The sequence below is a fragment of the Anabrus simplex genome, chromosome 9 (assembly GCF_040414725.1).
Source record: "Anabrus simplex isolate iqAnaSimp1 chromosome 9, ASM4041472v1, whole genome shotgun sequence".
NCBI classification, from domain to species: domain Eukaryota; kingdom Metazoa; phylum Arthropoda; class Insecta; order Orthoptera; family Tettigoniidae; genus Anabrus; species Anabrus simplex.
The window spans coordinates 12,137,867-12,158,832 of NC_090273.1; the positions used below are offsets into that span (position 1 = coordinate 12,137,867).

The window sequence follows — 20,966 nt, forward strand, 5'->3', positions numbered from 1 at the left end:
ATTCAATCTTGCGTTCCTCAGACCATTTCCTAGTCTCGTCTTTTGGTCTGTGGGTAACTTCTGTGAGGAATATTACAAAGGATTTAGTTTTAAGAGTTGTGATTTTATTTATCTATACTTCATTTAATCTGATGTGTCTTAGAAGGATTGAAGAACACAGCTATGAACCAGTTATATTATTAAGATTGTAATGACTTTGATTACTTCACACATGATCAAATTATAATTTTGACGTCATATTTCATATTATTCTCCTTTTATATGGCATAAACAATTCTAATCATTCACTTATAATAATTTAACTTAGTGCAATTTATTGACTAGTTTTTATGGTTGACTCAGATTTTACTAATGTGAACTATTGGACCTTAGCGAACAATTCTACTTTATGAAACCAGGTTAAGGGCCCTGACCTAACTTTGCAGTTATGTTTTTCTGGCTGATGATGCTTATTATGTTTAAGCGAAACATGTACCACTTTTTTAACATCTGTATAATGTTCGTATCCTAAATATAAGGATTGTGATATATTGGAAAGGTGGTATAATTCATTTGTTTGTGAACTTTGATATTCTGATCTCCAATACGGTTTATAATGAGGTTTGTAACTTGTAATGCCTAGGTCTACCATATTTCTGAAAACAAAATCGAGGTCAAATATGACATTTTAGTAAAACACAACCTTCCCTTAAAAATTTACTCAAGCGCTGGTTGAGTTGGTCCCGCTATGGGCTCCACCAAGCAACTGAGGAAGCAACTTTTCGTATAACTTCTCAACATTTTTTATTAGTTCATAAGTCACTAAGCCATAGTCAGAGTTAAGCACAATTTTCATCTGCCTCTTTCTGCTCATCAATGAGTAGAAACTTTCTACACATGCATATGTTTCAGGCTATCACAATATGTATTCCTTAATTTTGAGGAGATCTGAAGTACTAACATCACAGTCTTTGAGAAAACTGAAAAATCTGATCCATTTTTGTGACATTTCCAAGAGTTTTCAATTCATCCAGTTGGTTAGATTTTAAATTTATTATTATTATTATTATTATTATTATTACGGGGATACCCGTGGAATGCAGAGGTGAAAGAAGGTGCGGGCTGGAATGAGTCTAACTACAAAGCTGAGATATTGATTAAAATTGCGTCAAATGTTATATTTTCAAAAATAGCAAAACTTAACAATATTCACATAAAACTTTAGATTTTAACAAATAACAACAAGTCAAATCAGGAACAAGACCAGGAAAGCCAAGATTTAAAGATAATTTAACAATCCGGCCTTCAAGCCCCAATTTTTACAATTTCTGAGCTCTCAGCTCAAAACCACCTATTTACCAAAGGGCAGAAAACCCCTAATAACATGGAGCGCTTGCTCGAACCTTTGAATATCAAGCCTCTCTGAGGCACTTTTACCACATATAAAAGAGCTGACCCGCTGTCAATGTTCTGAGCCTATCAAAGGCCACAACGGACTTTACTATTAACTGCCCTCAAGGCACACTTACAAAGAAACAGGGGTATCTTGTACCCAACCTAACGGGCCTTAGTAGAAAAATAATAGGTTAAGTTAATGGCCAAAAATGCAAAACTGAATGGAGGCGTGAATCTGCACTCCTACATGAAACTTCTTAAAACCTAAGAGGCACTAGGCCGATGAAACAGGGACTATTCCCAAACTATGGAGGCGACTCGTATACAGAATAAATTTAACACATTAAGGAAGAGTAGAAAAACGGTTACGAAAACGTAGTCACCTCAAATCCAAAATAAAGGGGAGCTCGAGAGGGTAAAGCACTCTCTATCCCCGATTTACAGTTAAAGATATGTGAAGTTTACAAAAGTGACGGCAAATTACATGTTTAAAGATAGGTTACATAATAAAGGTTTCGGACCTTCCCCGCGGATTAAACTGCTGAGCTAGCAAGAAATAAAACATGTTAAGTGGCCATTACCTTGTTGAAGAGCTTCTGCTAGATGAAAGAGGCGCTTCCCGCCTCCTGCTTCCATACACTATGCTAGATGTTGTTCGAGTGGCGGAGAGACAAGAAAATCAGCAGTTTTTATACTCTCGGGGAAGATTCGAGACCTTTCATGAATAATTATGACACACCCACAGGCGTTTATTGGGTAGCTTACAGTTACACATCAAAATCGAAGAAGAAAGACACGATTGGTCAAAAATTAATTACAGAAATTCTGGATTGGCTAAGTTCAAAATTGGCGGAAAGAAAAGATTTATATTGCCAATCCACAAATGAAAGAACGAAATTTAGTAAAGAACAAACTTATGAATACAAAATTTCTTCAAATAAAGTTCTTCCACTTCGCACCAGGGTGCATGGTCATAGTTTTTTGTAGAGACATCTATCAGAGAATGTCCACACTTCTTGATCAATGGAAAACAAAACAAGTTGAACTCCACACAGTACTGACAACTTCGTAATCACAAAATTTGCGGTAGTGACATCTTCTGAGAAAACGTATGAGTTGATACAGTTGTTAAAGTTCAGAGTTTCTCCTGTAGAGGAGTACTTTAAGGCGGAAAATTCAAATGTGCGGCGTAGAGGTGTACCATTATTATTATTATTATCGTATGACATTTACAAGCATAATGTGTAAAAATATACAATGAACATATAAATTAAAATATAGAAGTAATTAAACTAGAATGTCCAGCTTCGACAACCAGTCCACTGCACTTGGTGTCAATTCATGAAGTGCCCGTAAACCGTCCTTAAATGCTGACAGTGGACAGCTCTCAACAACATGAAGCGATGTCTGCTTTTCGGCACCACACTCACACGCAGCACTTTCACAATATCCCCACTTTTTCATCATATATTTATTGTAGACACTTCATCGAACAACAAGTAGATATAGGGTTTTGAAATTCACTTTAGAATTGATGTTATTGGCTGAAGTTTCAACCTCCGACTGCAAAAAAAACTGTTATTTGTCAATTTTATTCAGTTGAATGTGATAGTCACAAAAGCTCTTTCTATCTAAGGTTCCGTAAATGAAGTGCTACAGTGAGTTTCTCTCATCGGTTGGCCGGCAGGCGCGCCCAGCTTATCTGCCTCCCGTTGACTCATCACTCCCCGCTCCGCAGCATAGCAACAAGGACAGCACTTGGCTCACTTTATCCGTGCATGACATGAGATAACAATTAAAATGAAGAAAATAAGAATTAAGAAAATAAGCTCGTACCTTATGACAGGAGATGTTTGAAATGTTCTCCTCCTGCATTCACAAATTTGGTTTCAATGTTAACATTTTCGTAGCCCGCAACGCTGAGCTCTTCAAACCCCTGACTCCATGTCCAAGTCGTCTTAGGGATTTTGTAGGCGTATGTTCTAATATTTCTGCGATTACATTCACTTTCTCCTCGTTAAGTACACATTTTTAACTCTTCGCTTCTTATCTAGTAAAGAACCAGTTCCTCTCAATTTGTTTACGAGTTTCCGCACGGTCTTTCTATGTGGATGGCGTACACCTAGAAATTTTGTTACAAATAGCCTAACAACTTCCCTGCAAGACTGTGTTTTCTCGTAATCATCGTACATAAATACCATTCCCCCTATCGTGTACAAATGTGGAGGCATTATGATAATTATACCCCGAAGTAACACTTGATAACTCGAGAACAGTTGGAGCAACAGATCAACACTTAATACACGTTCTAAGCACGGACCTGAACTGCGTGCTGTCGCTGCGCTGTGTAACGGGAAGGGATGAGTCAACGGGCCGCAGATTAAGCTGGGCGCGCCTGCCGGCCAACTGATGAGAGAAACTCACTGTACTACTGTTGCACAAAGATTGTCGACGACGCAGCGGTGGAAAGGAACACGGATTGGGAAGGTACTGGCCATTGCCTTAATTAAGGCTCATTCCCAACATTTGCCCCATGTGAAGACAGGAAAATATGGAAAACTTATGCAGATATGCCGACTGTGAGATCCGAACGCACCATCTCCCGTATGCAAGAGTAGACCTATAGCTACGGGATCCAAACCGCGCAGCCAACTAAGCCTAAAGGAGATCCTTATTGAAATGGGTTTTAGGGGACGCTGAGGTGTCGGCATTTTGTCCTCGTAGAAATTCTTTTACATGCCAGTAAATCCCTCCTTCACGAGACTGGCGTATTTGAACACCTTGAAATAGCACCGTAGTGGCTTGGGACCGAACCCGCCAACTTGAGCTCTACCGTTTGAGCTGCTATTGGTGTTTCTAGAATTCTTGATAGATGCAGTGGTATTTACATCTGTCTTTTGTCATAGACCAGGGAAAAATGTAACTTTCCCTCAAATTCCATTTTCATTATTTTATGGCTGTGACGGCCTGGAAGCTGCTGAGGTATATAGGGCGTCATTGGAGCATGACTAGGTGCTCCAGGATGTCGTAAAAGGAGGCTTCCATTGTGCTGCTATAGTACATTCTAACTCAGAGAGAAAAGTAACAGCAAACAACCTCACTGCTTATAGTAATTTCTACATTTCATTACAGTGCCGATAGTAATTTGTACATCTCATTACGGTGCCGATAGTAATTTGTACATCCCATTACAGTGCCGATAGTAATTTGTACATCTCAGTACAGTGCCGATAGTAATTTGTACATCTCATTGCAGTGCCGGTAGTAATTTGTACATCCCATTACAGTGCCGATAGTAATTTGTACATCTCATTACGGTGCCGATAGTAATTTGTACATCCCATTACGGTGCCGATAGTAATTTGTACATCCCATTACGGTGCCGATAGTAATTTGTACATCTCATTGCAGTGCCGATAGTAATTTGTACATCCCATTACGGTGCCGATAGTAATTTGTACATCTCATTACGGTGCCGATAGTAATTTGTACATCCCATTACGGTGCCGATAGTAATTTGTACATCTCATTGCAGTGCCGATAGTAATTTGTACATCCCATTACAGTGCCGATAGTAATTTGTACATCTCATTACGGTGCCGATAGTAATTTGTACATCTCATTGCAGTGCCGGTAGTAATTTGTACATCTCATCACGGTGCCGATAGTAATTTGTACATCTCATTGCAGTGCCGATAGTAATTTGTACATCCCATTACAGTGCCGATAGTAATTTGTACATCTCATTGCAGTGCCGATAGTAATTTGTACATCCCATTACGGTGCCGATAGTAATTTGTACATCTCATTACGGTGCCGATAGTAATTTGTACATCCCATTACGGTGCCGATAGTAATTTGTACATCCCATTACGGTGCCGATAGTAATTTGTACATCCCATTACGGTGCCGATAGTAATTTGTACATCCCATTACGGTGCCGATAGTAATTTGTACATCTCATTGCAGTGCCGATAGTAATTTGTACATCTCAGTACAGTGCCGATAGTAATTTGTACATCTCATTGCAGTGCCGGTAGTAATTTGTACATCTCATTACGGTGCCGATAGTAATTTGTACATCCCATTACGGTGCCGATAGTAATTTGTACATCCTATTATGGTGTCGATAGTAATTTGTACATCTCATTACGGTGCCGATAGTAATTTGTACATCTCATTACGGTGCCGATAGTAATTTGTACATCCCATTACAGTGCCGATAGTAATTTGTACATCTCAGTACAGTGCCGATAGTAATTTGTACATCTCATTGCAGTGCCGGTAGTAATTTGTACATCTCATCACGGTGCCGATAGTAATTTGTACATCCCATTACGGTGCCGGTAGTAATTTGTACATCCCATTACGGTGCCGGTAGTAATTTGTAGATCTCATTACATTGCCGATAGTAATTTGTACATCTCATTACGGTGCCGATAGTAATTTGTACATCTCATTACGGTGCCGATAGTAATTTGTACATCTCATTACACTGCCTGTAGTAATTTGTACATCTCATTACACTGCAGATAGTAATTTGTACATTTCATTACAGTACCGATAGTAATTTGCAGTTCTCATTACGGTGCCGGTAGTAATTTGTACATCTCATTACACTGCCTGTAGTAATTTGTACATCTCATTACACTGCCGGTAGTAATTTGTACATCTCATTATAGTGCCGCTATTAGTTTTCTTGCAATCACATAACCTTCGGTGGTGCTATTTGAGGATCCAACCAGACTGCGGGCAGATAGAACTCAGTAACTACAGACAATCTTTTACAATTTTGCACCGACACAGATAGATCTTATGGCGACGATGTAATAGCAGATGGCTAGGACTATGAAGGAAACGACCGTGGCTTTAAGGTACAGCCCCAGCATGTGCCTGGTGTGAAAATGGAAAACCACGGACAACCATCTTCAGGGCTGCCGACTGTGGGGTTCGAACCCACTATCTTCCGAAAGCAATCTGATGACTACGCGAATCAAACCGCGGAGCCACTTGCTGGGTCACCGAAATCTTAAGATATCAGGAATGAAATGGAGAGGTTTTTTATTTTTTACAATTGGCTTTACGTCGCACCGACACAGATAAGTCTTATGGCGATGACGGGATAGGAAAGGGCTATGAATGGAAAGGAAGAGGCCGTGGCCTTAATTAGGATACAGCCCCAGCATTTTTCTAGTGTGAAAATGGGAAACCACGGAAAACCATCTTCAGGGCTGCCGACAATGGGGTTCGAATCCACTATCTTCCGGATGCAAGCTCACAGCTGCGCGGCCCTAACCGCACGGCCAACTCACCCGGTGAAATGGAGAGGAGGTGATGCTGAAGGTGATTACACAACTAGGCGAACCATCCTCTATATAACACTAATCTGAGAGAAAATAAGAGAAGGGATCCGACACTTGGAAAAATGAAGATATCGGTCAAAGAAAGACAAGGGCCACGAAGGGTGTGAAAATGAATGACTGGCTAGGATTCGCAAATCTAATACCGTTGGGGTCGGTAAAGAACAAGAGTTGGCCAGGGAAGGTCGGATAGGATAGATGAAAATGAGGACACAATCACAAGTAAAAGAAAGCAATGCCAGGACTCAGCTAAGGGTCCCGTGGTCACCAACCTACGCTCCCAAATTCAGAGCCCCTGGAGCCCCTTTCAGTCTCCTCTTACGGCAGGGCATAATTGGAGAGGTACACAAATGCAAGAGTATCAGTTGCTCCAGATATATACTGTAGTACCTTGGCTTGCCGCACTTTGCAGGCTCTTTCGTACGGAAATGAAGATGAAAGATAAGTCGCAACATACAGTACTGTACTAGCAGTTACCCGCGGCTTCGCTCGCGTGGATTTCGTAATTTGATTAAAGTAATCGTCCTTCGTTACTGTACTAAGACATTATCTGAAAATCCCTGAAGTAGGAAAATTCACCGGAAAATTGAGTTTCATTTACCCCAGAAACTCTTTGTAAACCACGTTTGTGGTATTGCTTTTTGGGACTAAGATGGCCGTGCGACATAGAACTGTACATGTGAGAAAACAGTCTTGTCTCAAGTCGAAAATAAAAGTATGATTCTTTATTTTTAAAGGAGATTCCAGGTACCTGTTTCCACGTCTGTAACGTTTTCAATTTTTTAGATATAAGTATCTCCATAAAAATAATTCAACCCCTTTATCAGTCCTTCCCCTACCCCCACCACCACCTAAGTGGGTTTTCCGAAAACAAAAAATACCTGTTTATTTTTAAAGGAGATTCCAAATACCAATTTTCACGTCTGTAACATCTTCAGTTTTAGACATATAAGCATCCTCATAAAAATATTCAACTACTTTTTCATTTTCAACTCCGTTAAGTGCCTTTTCCGAAAACATAAATATTCGTGTTCCTGTATTTTTAAAGGACTTTCCAAATACCAAGTTTCATGTCTGTAACATGTTAAGTTTTTGACGTATACTGTAGATAGATTAGTTAATGATGGAAGGATGGAAGCCACGTTAACACATCTGACATGGAATGATAAATAGAATACGCATGGAAGTACATCAAAACTGGAAAACCTCCAGGCAATGATGAAGTGTGTGGTGAAATGATCAGGTCTGTGGGTGATGCAGGAAAGCATTGGATGTATAGAATTTTTCACAAGATATGGAAGGTTGGGCAGATAAAAGCAGATTGGAGAAAAGGTATCATCACTCCACTCTTTAAGAAAGGTGACAGGAATAAATGTTTCAATTACAGAGGAATTGCATTAACTTCCCAAGTGGGAAAGCTGTATGAAAGGAGCTTAGAAAGAAGAATAAGACCATTGATAGAATTAAGGTTATCAGAGGAACAATAGGGATTCCGGAAAGGCAGATCAACAGTTGATCTAATATTTGGACTGCATCAGCTAATGGAGAAGTATTATGAACATAATAAGGTCCTTTGGCTGGCTTTTCTGGATATCAAGAAGCCCTTTGATGCTGTAAGCAGGGACAAAGTCTGGGAAGTGCTGAGAGACAGTGGAATCAATAATGACATGATAAAGCGAATTGAGAATTTATATGAAGACATCAGTAGTCGCGTCAAAACACCATCAGGAATGACGGAACCCTTTAGAATAACTACAGGCCAGGATCAGATCAATGCATGGACAGTAACAGCTAAAGGGTACGGCCTAAGATTCAATCAGGAAAGAAGTGAAGTGTTGGTTATGCAGAGAAATGGTCAACCTGAAGGTCACATTGAAATAGAGGGTAAACAACTCAAGATATCCAACAAATTCAAATATCTAGGAAGCATGATATCAGCAACAGGCTCCATTGAAGAGGAACTTACCAGCAGGATTCAAGCTGGAGGAACATTCTATAGAGTTGTCCGAGACCTAATATGGAACCCAAAAGTACCATTGAAATGCAAGCGAGCATTTTATCTGACTTATTGCATGCCAATTTTGACACATGGGAGTGAGACCTGGACCATGAGGAAAAAGGACGACGCAAGGATTCAGGCAGCTGAAATGAGATTCGTCCGAGCGATGGTTGGGAAAACAAGACGAGATAACATTCGTGATGAGAACATCAGGGGCATGGCTCAGGTTGGCAGAGTGCAGGATAACATAACTCTGCGTAGACTCAAATGGTATGTTCAGGATGGATCCTGATCGCATACCCAGAAAAATGTATGGTCTGAAGTTAAAATATTCAAGACCAAGAGGGCGGCCAAGAATGCAATATACAGTCATGATGAAAAACGACATTCAGCAACGATGAGGGGAGTGGGACAGCATTGAAGAAGGAGAAAAGTACAAAGACAGAAGCTGGTGGAGGGGCTTCATTCGCCGACCCATCATATAGATGGGCCTGCCCCGTGGTGTAGGGGTAGCGTGCCTGTCTCTTACCCGGAGGCCCCGGGTTTGATTCCCGGCCAGGTCAGGGATTTTTACCTGGACCTGAGGGCTGGTTCGAGGTCCACTCGGCCTACGTGATTAGAATTGAGGAGCTATCTGACGGTGAAATAGCGGCCCCGGTCTAGAAAGCCAAGAATAACAGCCGAGAGGATTCGTCGTGCTGACCACACGACACCTCGTAATCTTCGGGCTCAGCAGCGGTCGCTTGGTAGGCCAAGGCCCTTCAAGGACTGTAGTGCCATTGGGGGGGGGGGATCATATAGATGGAACGACGTGGGATGTGATATGATTATGATGACTGTAGATATACCGGTACTCATTTTAAAAATTCACCCGCTTTTAAAATCCCGTTAAATGGATTTTCCGAAAACAAAAAAATACGTGTTTCTTTATTTTTAAAGGAGATTCAAAATACCAACTTTCATGACTGTAAATTTTCAGTTTATGAGATATGTTTCATCACAATTAATGTAAAATAGCCTCTGCCTGTTCCGCACACAATGCTATTCTTCTCATTATGTTCTCTGTGACAGCTGGTGTTGCTGCACGAAGTTTGCACGTATGATCGTTCCTGTTCGCCATAATTTATCGCGCAAATAGCCCCGTAAGAAGTCCATGAGGTTAAATTGGGCGATCTTGGAGCTGAAACTTGGTATACCAAAACACTACTTTTAAGTAACAACATAATTTTTGTTCAGGTGCGCGCTACTCACTTGATCAGCGATCCACTTGCAGGGGACCTGGTTATCTGGTTACAGGCATTTTTGTTACAGAAATATACACATATTATACTGTATGTTTTTGGATTCAGAAAAGCTTACTCTGTTCAAATAAGTGAAAAACCAAAATGTAATAACACTTCACGGCCAGGTGAGTAATTCGTAGTAGCCTGTAGTATTTGTTCAGAGCTTTGAACTGCACTGTACTGCGTTCGTTTGTGATTCGTAGGTGGACAATCTCAATATCCAGACAATTGTGCTAAAGAGGTTATTGGAGTCAGAGAAAACACGTGTGACCCGAGCAGCCGAAGAAGTTCAGAAGATGGTGGCGCAAATGGAAGAGAGTTTCCGCGAGCGGGATGCTGCCAAGGCGGTAAGTACTAATTTTCTTGCGTCAACTTTAAACAGGAAAATACCCTAGTTGTGGGCTGTTAAGCAAAAGTACACAAATTGAATTTAACTTTCGTTATGCCGTTGCATATTATTATTATTATTATTATTATTATTATTATTATTATTATTATTATTATTATTATTATTATTATTATTATTATTATTATTATTATTATTATTATTATTCATTTCGTATAGGCCGACTAAAGACGACGATTCAGGCAACCAAGTTCACGTTTCAGGATGCCGGCGCGTGTGATCCCGCCTTCTTATGTCCCTTTGCAGCTCGGGCAACCCGGCTCCTTTGGTCTTCTTATCTGAAAAGCAGGCAAAAAGATCCGACTCGACAGTCTTTCTGAACTTATCTTCCTTTTTTCGAAAAGTGTCTATAATCTTTTCTACGTGCGATTATAGTTCATGGTTGGGCCTTTTTCTGTACTCGCAATTTTCATTGACTGGGTCCAAGAGCTTCCTCAGCATCTTCCCATCAAGTTTCTCCGCCAAACTCTCCGTACTGATCGCGAGGCATTAGCTGCATGCAGGGCCTCTGGTCGAGCTTGACTAAAGGGCGCTAATCGTCTTTGGTTGGTTGGTACGCCATTTCCATCGTATGTGTTGAAATAGCGTATGGCTTTTAGTGCCGGGAGTGTCCGAGGACAAGTTCGGCTCGCCAGATGCAGGTCTTTTGATTTGACACCCGTAGGGGACCTGCACGTTTAATGAGGATGAAATGATGATGAAGACGACACATACACCCAGCCCCCGTGCCAGCGAAATTAACCCGGGACCCCTGTGACCAAAGGCCAGCAAGGAGCCATGGAGCCGGACATCTTATGTGTTATGTTCTGTTCTCCCGTGCTCTAACGCACACGCTTGATGTTCGTTATGAACTCTGTTTTCTCAAAGGAGATCTGGAGACTGGCCCTTGTCGCTTGTGTTTTGAGGAGCAGGTTGATTTGATTTGCAGCTGTATATTAATGGACTTGTAAAGTATAACAAATTCATCTGCCAATGCTAGACAGTCGATTGGCACGTTCTCACTCTTACAGCCCATTCTAAAGTCGTTTCCTCTCTTTCTTTTTTCTAGTGGTTTAACGTCATAACGTCTTCGACGGCGCAAGGATGGGAAAGGATTGGGAAGGAAGCGGCCTTGGCTTTTATTAAGGCACAGCCACAGCTTATGCCTGGTATGACAGTGGAAAACCACGGAAAACCATCTTCAGGGCTGCCGACGGTAGGATTCGAACCCACCATCTCCCGAATGCAAGCTCACAGCTACGCGACCCTAACCGCACGGCCAACTCGTTCAGTAACCCCAGTTCCAATACATTCTTTACTCAGTCCTTTGTGCTGTTCGCGTATGATTTTCTCAAACATAGAGTTGAAGAGAAGACGAAAGAGCCCATCCGCCTGCCTGACTCCAGCCCTGATTTCAGTAGGGTGAAAAATTTCTCCTCGACATCTCACTTTGGGTGTTATATCCATCAGTCATTTGATCGATCTTATTGCCTCTCGTTTCAGTTCATAATTTAGTAATTTAATAACATTTCAATATTTGAGAGTACTGGTTTTCACTGTAAAAATGCCCAGTAGATGTTCACGCAGATGAATATTATTTTTCATAGTTTGTCCTGGGTATGGCGTTAAATTATGTCCGGCCGAGTGACCATCAGTATAAGTGGCCCTCCTCTCCCAAGAGTCAAGAGCGTCTTAGGAGGGTACTTGAGCAGGCAGAGGACCAGGGCATGCCCTGGGATGAGAAATCGCCCCTAAAGGTGGATGAACCAGTTCCATGGACAATGGCGTAGATTGGGATAACAAAAAGAAATCACCGTAGTAGATTGGGAAGACAAAAAAGGAAATCACCATAGTAAGGATCCTCTGGATTTTCTAAGAACAACTAGTTCAACTTTATGATGAATAGCCCTTTATAGAATGTTCCTGGAATAGTCCCATGATCGAATCTCCAGCTGGCGACAGCTCTAATATTTTCTTCAAACAACATGAAACTTAACAGCTGTAGACGCGTAGGAACATGGAATATTCGTACTTTGCTACAATGTGGCAAACTAGATAACCAAAAAATGGATACAGAAGGATGCAAATTGACGTGATGACGCGATGGAGGTGGCTGAAATTAGATGGCCCGATAATGGTGATTTGTGGAGTGATTCACACTGGTACCGTACACTGGGGGAGGTGGGATCGTGCTAAACAAACAACTAGGCGGAAAAGTTACAGCATAATATGTGCAGCACAGTAGGAACTTGCTACATAACCAGTTGATAGCCCACTGTAATAATAATTACAATTGTATATGCCTACATCTAAGGAATATACGACCGTCTTAATGAGTTAATAGGAGGGATTAAGGCAAATGAAAACCTCGTTGTCATGGAAGATTGAAATGCTGGGTTAGATGAAGGGAGAGACGGTACTGCAGCAGGACTCTTTGCGCGAAAGGAATGACAGAGGAGACTACATGCTTGAGTTGCGGTGGTTGAAATGAGGTGGCCAGAAAATTGTGATTCTGGAGTGATAATAACAACCAATTGCTACAAATACATGGTTTCAACATTCTCCAAAGGGGAGATTTATGTAGAAGTCATAGGGGGGAGGGGGCAAAAACCGATGCCAGATTCACTGAGAGGTACAAATATCAAGTGAAAGATTGTAGGAGTTACTCCAACCCAGACGTCGTTAACATGATGAGTGAGTGTGAGCTTAAATTTAAAAGACTGGAGAAAAAGTCAATCATTAAGTGGAATCTGAAAGGACGTAAAAGTAGACAGCCTTTAGTGAAGCGACTGATAAATATACAAATGAGCTGAGTTCAGGAAATAGTGGCAATGAAGACTGGAAAAAGATGAAGAATAGTTTTGAAAAATCAATGGAAGAAATACTTAGGAAGGAGAAACAACCAGCTAGGAAAGAATGGATCACAGAAGAAGCAGCTGATCTAATAAATCTACTTAGAGATCTCAAGAAAGATAATAGAGACAAAGATGGAAGGCGTTGCAGGGCTGGAAGGAATTAAATAAACAGGAAGTGTAAGCAGGCAAAAGAAGTATTCTTGCAGAAAAAGTGTAAAAGTGTACGGTATGGAATGATTGAAACTGCATATTCCGATATAAGGGCCTTCCTTGGTGAAAAAAAAAAAAAAAAAGGCTCAAAGGGAGAAATTATTGAGCCTGAAGGTGGAACGCTCATATACGAACAGGATGAAAAAGGGGAACTATGGAAGAACTATCTGGAGGAGCTGTACGTAGAAAGAAATGTACCAACAAATATGCTGGAATCTCCTGAAGAGGTAGATGAAGAAGATAAAGGTGATGCAATTCTGAGGGAGGAATTTAATTTGGCAGTGATCAGAATGAAAGCCAAGACAGCTCCAGACGTTGACAATATCTCAGCTTAACTGACCAAAGCCGAAGGAAGCCTCTCTATGGTTGCATTATATGAACTAGTATACCAGATATATATGCCTTTGCTGGCAGGACCTAGTGTTTACAGTGCACTGTGTCTTCTGGTATGGGCTAGTGCAATTTTGTTACTTTCATTGATCTATCTCAGCTTTATCTTTGGCTTTGACAAAATGAAAGTGACTGAGGTATGAGTGATGCTAGTAATGCCATTCCTTCTGCAGCAAGTCCCTGCTATGAATGGTGTGAAAATATTGCTCGTAGGGGCAGTTGGTGCATGCATTTCAGTGGGCTTGGCAGACTGATTTGTAATAGCAACTTCTGGCTCGGTGAGGAAAGCAACGGGAAACTACCTCACGCCTCATTTCCCTAGTACACCTCTTCAGTGATGCCTAGGCCATCTATGACAGCTGATGGTGGAACTGTTGAGGATCCAACCAGCCTTCGGGCTGAGGACTAAACATACACATACACCAGATATATAATAACTGCGGACACTCCTGTGGACTTCAGGGAGTGTCTAATTGTTCCAATAAAAAAAACCCGAGCTCGATAGCTGCAGTCGCTTAATTACGGCCAGTATCCAGTATTTGGGAGATAGTGGATTCTAGCCCCACTGTCGGCAGCCCTGAAGATGGGTTTCCGTGGTTCCCCATTTTCACTTCAGGCAAATGCTGGGTCTGTACCTTAATTAAGGCCACGCACGCTTCCTTTCCACTCCTAGCCCTTTCCTATCCCATCGTCGCCATAATACCTATCTGTGTCGGTGCGACGTAAAGCAGCTTGCATATATAAAAATTTAAAAAGAAGAAGCCTCAAGCGAAACAACGTGAAAACAATACCGAACTATTCTTCTAAAGTAGTAACAGCCATAATCTTAAGACGGAGGCTCTAATCACTGAAGAAAATCAATTTGGTTTTAGGAAGGGAAGAGGCACGAGGGATGCAATACTCTCGTTAAGGCTAGTGCTGGAGAAAACCTAACAAAGGGCAAGGACACTTACGGTGCATTTGTTGATCGAGAGGAAGCGTTTGACAAGGTTGAGTGGTGCCAATTGTTAAAAAAAGGGAAAAAAATACAATTGGCTTTGGATGGCACCGACACAGATAGGTCTTCACGATGGGATAGGAAAGGGCTAGGATTGGAATTTTCTTGAAAGGAAAAAGACCTGACTAGACTAGATTTTTGCCTTTCTCTGAGAGCTAGGGGGGAGTGGGGGGGCAGCCCTACGTTTTCCCGGGTATGGGCGCCCTTGATTCTTAAGAGTGCTTCCATTAACATTGGTGAGTTTTGGGGTAAACCAAATTCTTTAAGGACTTTCAGTTAGTGACTCATGATGAATACTGTCATAAGCTTTTTGAAATCAACAAAAGTGATCTCTTGTTCCGATCTTTATGGTGTTTCATGATCCACTTAAGACTGATGATTTGATCGGGTGGTTGAAATCCTCCCTGATATTCTCCCAGTTCCTGGTCAAGTTGTTCATGAATTCTTGTATATATAATTTTAGATAAAATCGTATAAGTAACATCAAGCAGAGCTATATCCCGATAATTATTGGTATCCGATCTAGCACCGTTTTTTGTGTAGGGGCTGGATTGTTGCTGTAGTCTATTCCTCATGCATTTCTTCAGTATTCCAGATGTCTATGATATGTTTATGTAAATGTTGAATGGTTTGTTTATGTGCCTTCTTTCATAGTTCTGCTACCAGTTAATTTATTTTAAAATTATTTTCCACGTAATTTGTTCAGAGAGCATGATTACCAAGTTGTTCTTCCTATTTAAACGAAAGTCACCACCACTACGACCACGACCGCCGCCGCCGCCTAAAACGAAATGTTCAGTCCTCGGAAATCGTTTGATGTACGAAGTTGAAATTTAACATGATGGTTGATTCTTTATGCTTAAGATGCTAGGACCAAATAGGAAATTATTTTACAGTATTCGAGATTGGTTAAAATGAGGGTTACATCCGAAGCCAAAACTCTTAATTCCTCCAAAATCGTTTGACGTACGAACTGAGGACGTACCCTCTTATATACAGTTGGATCTCCAAAAAAGAGTCTGAAAGAGAACGTTCAGTTTAAAGTCATAGCAAAGTACGGGTATCTTGCTAGTTACGTTATATTATCATCTCGTCATATATGTCATTCTGACACTTTCTTTCCAGTTGATATTTCTAAGTAAAGTGCGAGATACGAATTATTAAATACATCTCGAATCATGAAGAAGGAAGTGAGAAGTTGACGCGCCTACCACTGGGCGGATAGGAGGCTACATATCTTTTCCTAGCTTTGTCACAATTAGTCCAACACTCGTACTAATCTTGTAGCTACTCTCAGTAACAAGCTGATGCTGCTTCGAAAGTAACTTTTAAACTGGAGTGTCGAAAAATAGAATACTTTCTTAAAGCCTGAATAATTCGGAAGTCATGCGTTCATTCCTAAGGCGTGGAATAAATTCCATCGGTGCATACGATTTTCTCTCAGTTTTGCTTCATTATACCGTGAGAAGTGGTACGGCTGTGGGGCAGCAAGGTATCGCATGCAAACCGAAGTGAGTCCACATAATCCAGACGAAAACTGAATTCAACGTGGTGGCTAGTTCTGGATAACATATACTTGTCCCTAATGAAACGTCTGATATAGGAAAGAGACTAGCCTTATGCTGTCATTTATGACGGCCAGACACCTGTTACTCTCCTGCTGAAACATCCCATTTACAACGTTCACGGCACTGCGCTCAATAATCACCAATTTATAGCTCACATTAAATTCAATGAACTGCTCCGTCTTCCTCTCGACAATAAGATTGGCTCGTCGGGAACGACTGCAACGATTCTTGCGGATAAGAGAAAGGCGCGACGCATCGCTAAAGGCTAAGTCACTTTTCCAGCAGATATTTGCCACATAACGTTACAGCAGTTGATGGATACAGTACTTCTGTATCTGTTTCTCTTGGCACAGGCTAGAACAACATGTATCTTCCACCGCTTTCATCCATGACTGTGATAATGTGTAAGCTGCTGCGTTATGGGTGGTTCGAGGAGCACAACTAGTGCAACTTAGTATCCCATAGAGTCAGTCGTGCTGCAATAACACTTTCTGCTCCAGCGAGGAAAGCAACGGCAAACTACATCACTTCTCATTCTGTCTAATATGCCTCATTTTGGTGCCACAATCAGTTTTTGCGATTTCGTATGACCGGGCTGGCGAAAGCCGGTTATACATAGCCTCCCGCTTATTCAAATATACACGTAATGGTATCTTCTTTTATGTGAAGGATTATTAATAGCACATTCAGAATTTCGTTTTCCTGAATGTGTGGAGAACATAAACATGATCGTGTAAGTGTATTTACACGTGAAGTTAAAAGACGCTGACTGAAGGTCACAGTGATAACAATAAAGAAAACATCAAGAGTATGTCATTTTCCACACAAGTAGTGCACCACCAGGCCCGTATTCAGAATTTCTTTTCGGAGGGAGTCCAAAGCAAACCAAAGAAAAACCCCATTGCATTACAGATCCTAATGGACCGTGGAGTACCAAGCGATTGCTGTTCATCCCGAAGGCCTGCAGATTATAAGGTGATGCATGGTCAGCGGAATGAATCCTCTTGACACCGGGGCCACTGTCTCGTCGTCAAATAACTCCTCAATTATTCTCACATAGGCTGAAACCCCAAATCTTCGCCGCCATAAGACCTATCTGTGTCGGTGCGGCGTAAAGCAACTATCAAAAAAGAAACCCCAAACCAGCTCTCAGACCCCGGTAAAAATTCCTGACCTGGCCGAGAATCGAACGCGGGGTCTCTAGATAAGAGAGGCTTACTACCCCTACACCGCGGTGGTCTTACCTATACGAAATTAATAAGCATATTTCTAGATCTGTAGTAATGCACAAAATAGGAGAAATTAACTACGCCGTGTGAGCTAGAAAGACGGATCATTTTACGGGTACAATGCCATGGTGATTGGCTGAGATTAGAGTTTCGGAATAGAATAATCATTGGTCAGGAGAGGTCGGACAGAAATTACAAAGGAAGGATGATGGAACGAAAAAGCGGAGTGTGCCAGTTAAACTAGTATCGGCACAGTACCTCAGTTGTCAGCTCCTGCGGGCCTGTGTTATCATTTAGATGTCCCTTGTCACAACTCCTTCGATTACTATTTAGAAAGGCTGATTATCTCGTAGTTTTGCTCTTGAAACAGCAGTCACCACAACAATCAGCGAATTGAAGAACATGTTCCAGGAATTCGTGTTAACATATCATTATTCGGAAAGCGTAAAAAATGTTTTCCAGCCTGGCAGTTTAGTTTCTCAGACATTCTGAGCAAGGATTTGGAACAGTTCTCATTCTTAACTGTAAGTAGATTCTGAAGTCAGTTGTGTTCTACAAAATATGCAGACCTCGGACAAGCCATGAAATGACGAGTTGAGAAAGAAAGCTGGGATTAAGGTGACCTGCACGTGAAAACTGCATGTTTTAAGGTTCCGTTTGTAAGTTGATATCTAAGAAACTATTTGTTTCAAGACCGACAAAGTTTGGTAACCTTTTAACATCAACCGCCTTAGTTCATCAGCAGATATACAGATAGCAACAAATCACATTTTGAGGTACAATATTACTTTACGGATAAGGTTAATAACATGAGTAAGTACAAAAAGACTTACCGATGTATTCCAAAAGTATTTTAAATTATTAAAACGGGCTCTTAAAAAGAATATAATTTCCCCTCAAATATTTAGAGGGGATAATGAACTTTTTTTAGGTCTTCGTTGTAGCTTTTAGGTAATTAAAGAAGCATGCTGAGTTTGATTGCTCTAGCTCTTAGGGTTTCTGAGAAAGCTGTAGCTAAATGTTAACAAATGTTACTTTCGGAAGTCTATAGCTAACTGATGATGATAAAATATTCATCCCATTTCTTCAGTTTATCGATAAGAAAAGCTTTTGCACGAACCAGTATTATTCTAACAGTTGAAGGAAATTTGTTATTCTAAAGCGAATTCAGTATTAATCGTATATGATTATGCCTACATAACGGCACAAAGTTCGTGACGACATGCCATATTTCCATATGCAGTTTTACGAGAAAATGAAACATAAATAAATTATGTCAGTGGCCCTTGAAGGAATACCCGTAACCTTAGCAGAAAGTGGCAGTGGTTAGCTTTGTCTCCACGAATTAATATGGTACTCGTTTCTTGTGCAGGCTAAGCGAAACTCAGGGCCATGTATCACTCCACAAGCGAAAATCTAACTTTAACAGTTTTCGACTTCTTGATCGGGAAATGAACCCAAGTATTTCTGGGTGAACCGAACACGCCTGTACGGTCTCGGCTAGGCAACCTTTTAACGTTGTTAATATTATTATTAATAATAATAATAATAATAATAATAATAATAATAATAATAATAATAATTTCAAAAGTTACATTTTAAGGTGAACTTTCGGACCCTTTTGATATTACCACAGGACTTGGACAAGGAGATGGCTTATCCCCGTTATTGTTCAATCTTGTGCTTGAAAAAGTCATCAGGATATGGGAAAATGACACAAAGGATTAGCTATTGGTCGACTATTCAAAAATAAAACTCATCTGCAGTGTATGGCATTCGCAGATGATCTAGTTATTCTTTCTAACAACAGACAAAAAGCAGTTCAGGCCCTTGAAAAACTTCATGGAACTGCAGCTAAGACTCGACTCCAAATATCGTATGAAAAATCTCAGTACATGAAAGGATCCGCTCGTTATCTAGATGGGAAACATCTAAAAACTAAATTCGGCAAAATTAATCAAGTGAGTAAGTTCAAGTACCTAGGAGAAGTAATTCAGCCATCTGGCTTGAATCATAAAGCAAATAAGGCGAGGAACGGATATAACGAAAAAATCAATATCCAGGAACGATGATGATGATGCTTGTTGTTTAAAGGGGCCTAATATCTAAGGTCATCGGCCCTATCCAGGAACGCAAAATTAAAACATTAAACTCAACTATCAAACCTGAAGTACTATACGCCTCGGAAACCTTGATCATTGGAGGCAGATCACTTATCAAAGACAGAGAGAATCAGGGGAGGAAATCAGTGAGAAAAATCTTTGGTCCAGTATATTCAGAGGGAATCTGGATGAAACGGAAGTCTCGAGAGCTTTATAAGCATTCCGAAAAGGTCACCGACACCATCAGGAAAGGGAGATTGAAGTTCTATGGCCACATTGTCAGAATAAACAATGACAGGCTCACCAAAAGGATTCTCAACCTTCCTTGCTCTCTCAGTGAAAGACAAGAACAACTGGCTTAGTCAAATAGAAAAAGGACCTGACATCCGACAGAAAATTATTGAAGATCTATTCTAGTTCTAGTGAGAAAGTGAATATCAAAACAATAAATCATGGACTGAAGAACGGAGGAAAATGTTCAGTGCCCAGATGAAGAGATTTTGGGAGAAGAAATAAATCAACATCAGGTAAATAAGTTCTATCGCGCTCCACAGATGGGCATAACGTTGTAAAATAATAAATAATGACAATGCTCAGAATTAAAAAATAATGGAATTTCGGTATCGGTCGTGTCCATAAGGTAATGCACTTTTTATTTTCCGTCATCTCCGTCTGTACGCGCATCACGAGAAAATGGCTAAAGAGAATTTAATGAAAATCAGTATGTAAAGTCGGGGAATGATCCACTACAATCTATGCCATAAATAATTTTATTCACGCTGAGTGAAATGCTAGTTTAGGGGAAGACCTAAAATTTAATTCTCAAATATCTATGTTATTAGTGGTACTATCAATAAATACTACATAACTAAAGTTATACAGACTTGAAATTTCCTATCATTTATATGTTCCGATTTTTTACGTACCAGCTGTTAGAGAGATATTCACGAGTTTCGGTTTTTGTTCCTAAGTCTATATCAACGCCGAGCCACGAGAAAATAGGTGAACAGAATTGAACGAAAGTCGGTATGCGAATTAAGGGAATAAGGCGGTACAGTCTAGGCTATCTTCCTTCTTTTGACGCCGTCTCCCTCCGAAGGTTGGCGATCCAATTGATTATGATTACACGCGAAACACCAGCACGGAAGATTTCTATCGACGTATGTCCATACCACCGCCGCAAGTCTTTCAGCCAGGAATTTCTCCGTCTTCCC

The 20,966-nt window shown here is 40.7% G+C and overlaps 1 protein-coding gene across 1 annotated transcript in view; it reads left to right on the top strand.

The window, feature by feature from the left end:
• The window catches only part of LOC136880949 (cingulin), a 139,684-nt gene that overhangs the window by 5,967 nt on the left and 112,751 nt on the right, over positions 1 to 20,966 (top strand). Inside the window, exon 3 of the mRNA XM_067153488.2 lies at positions 10,220 to 10,363. Within this exon, the coding sequence (XP_067009589.1) occupies positions 10,220 to 10,363 (144 nt within the window). The remainder of the gene's footprint in view (positions 1 to 10,219; positions 10,364 to 20,966) is intronic.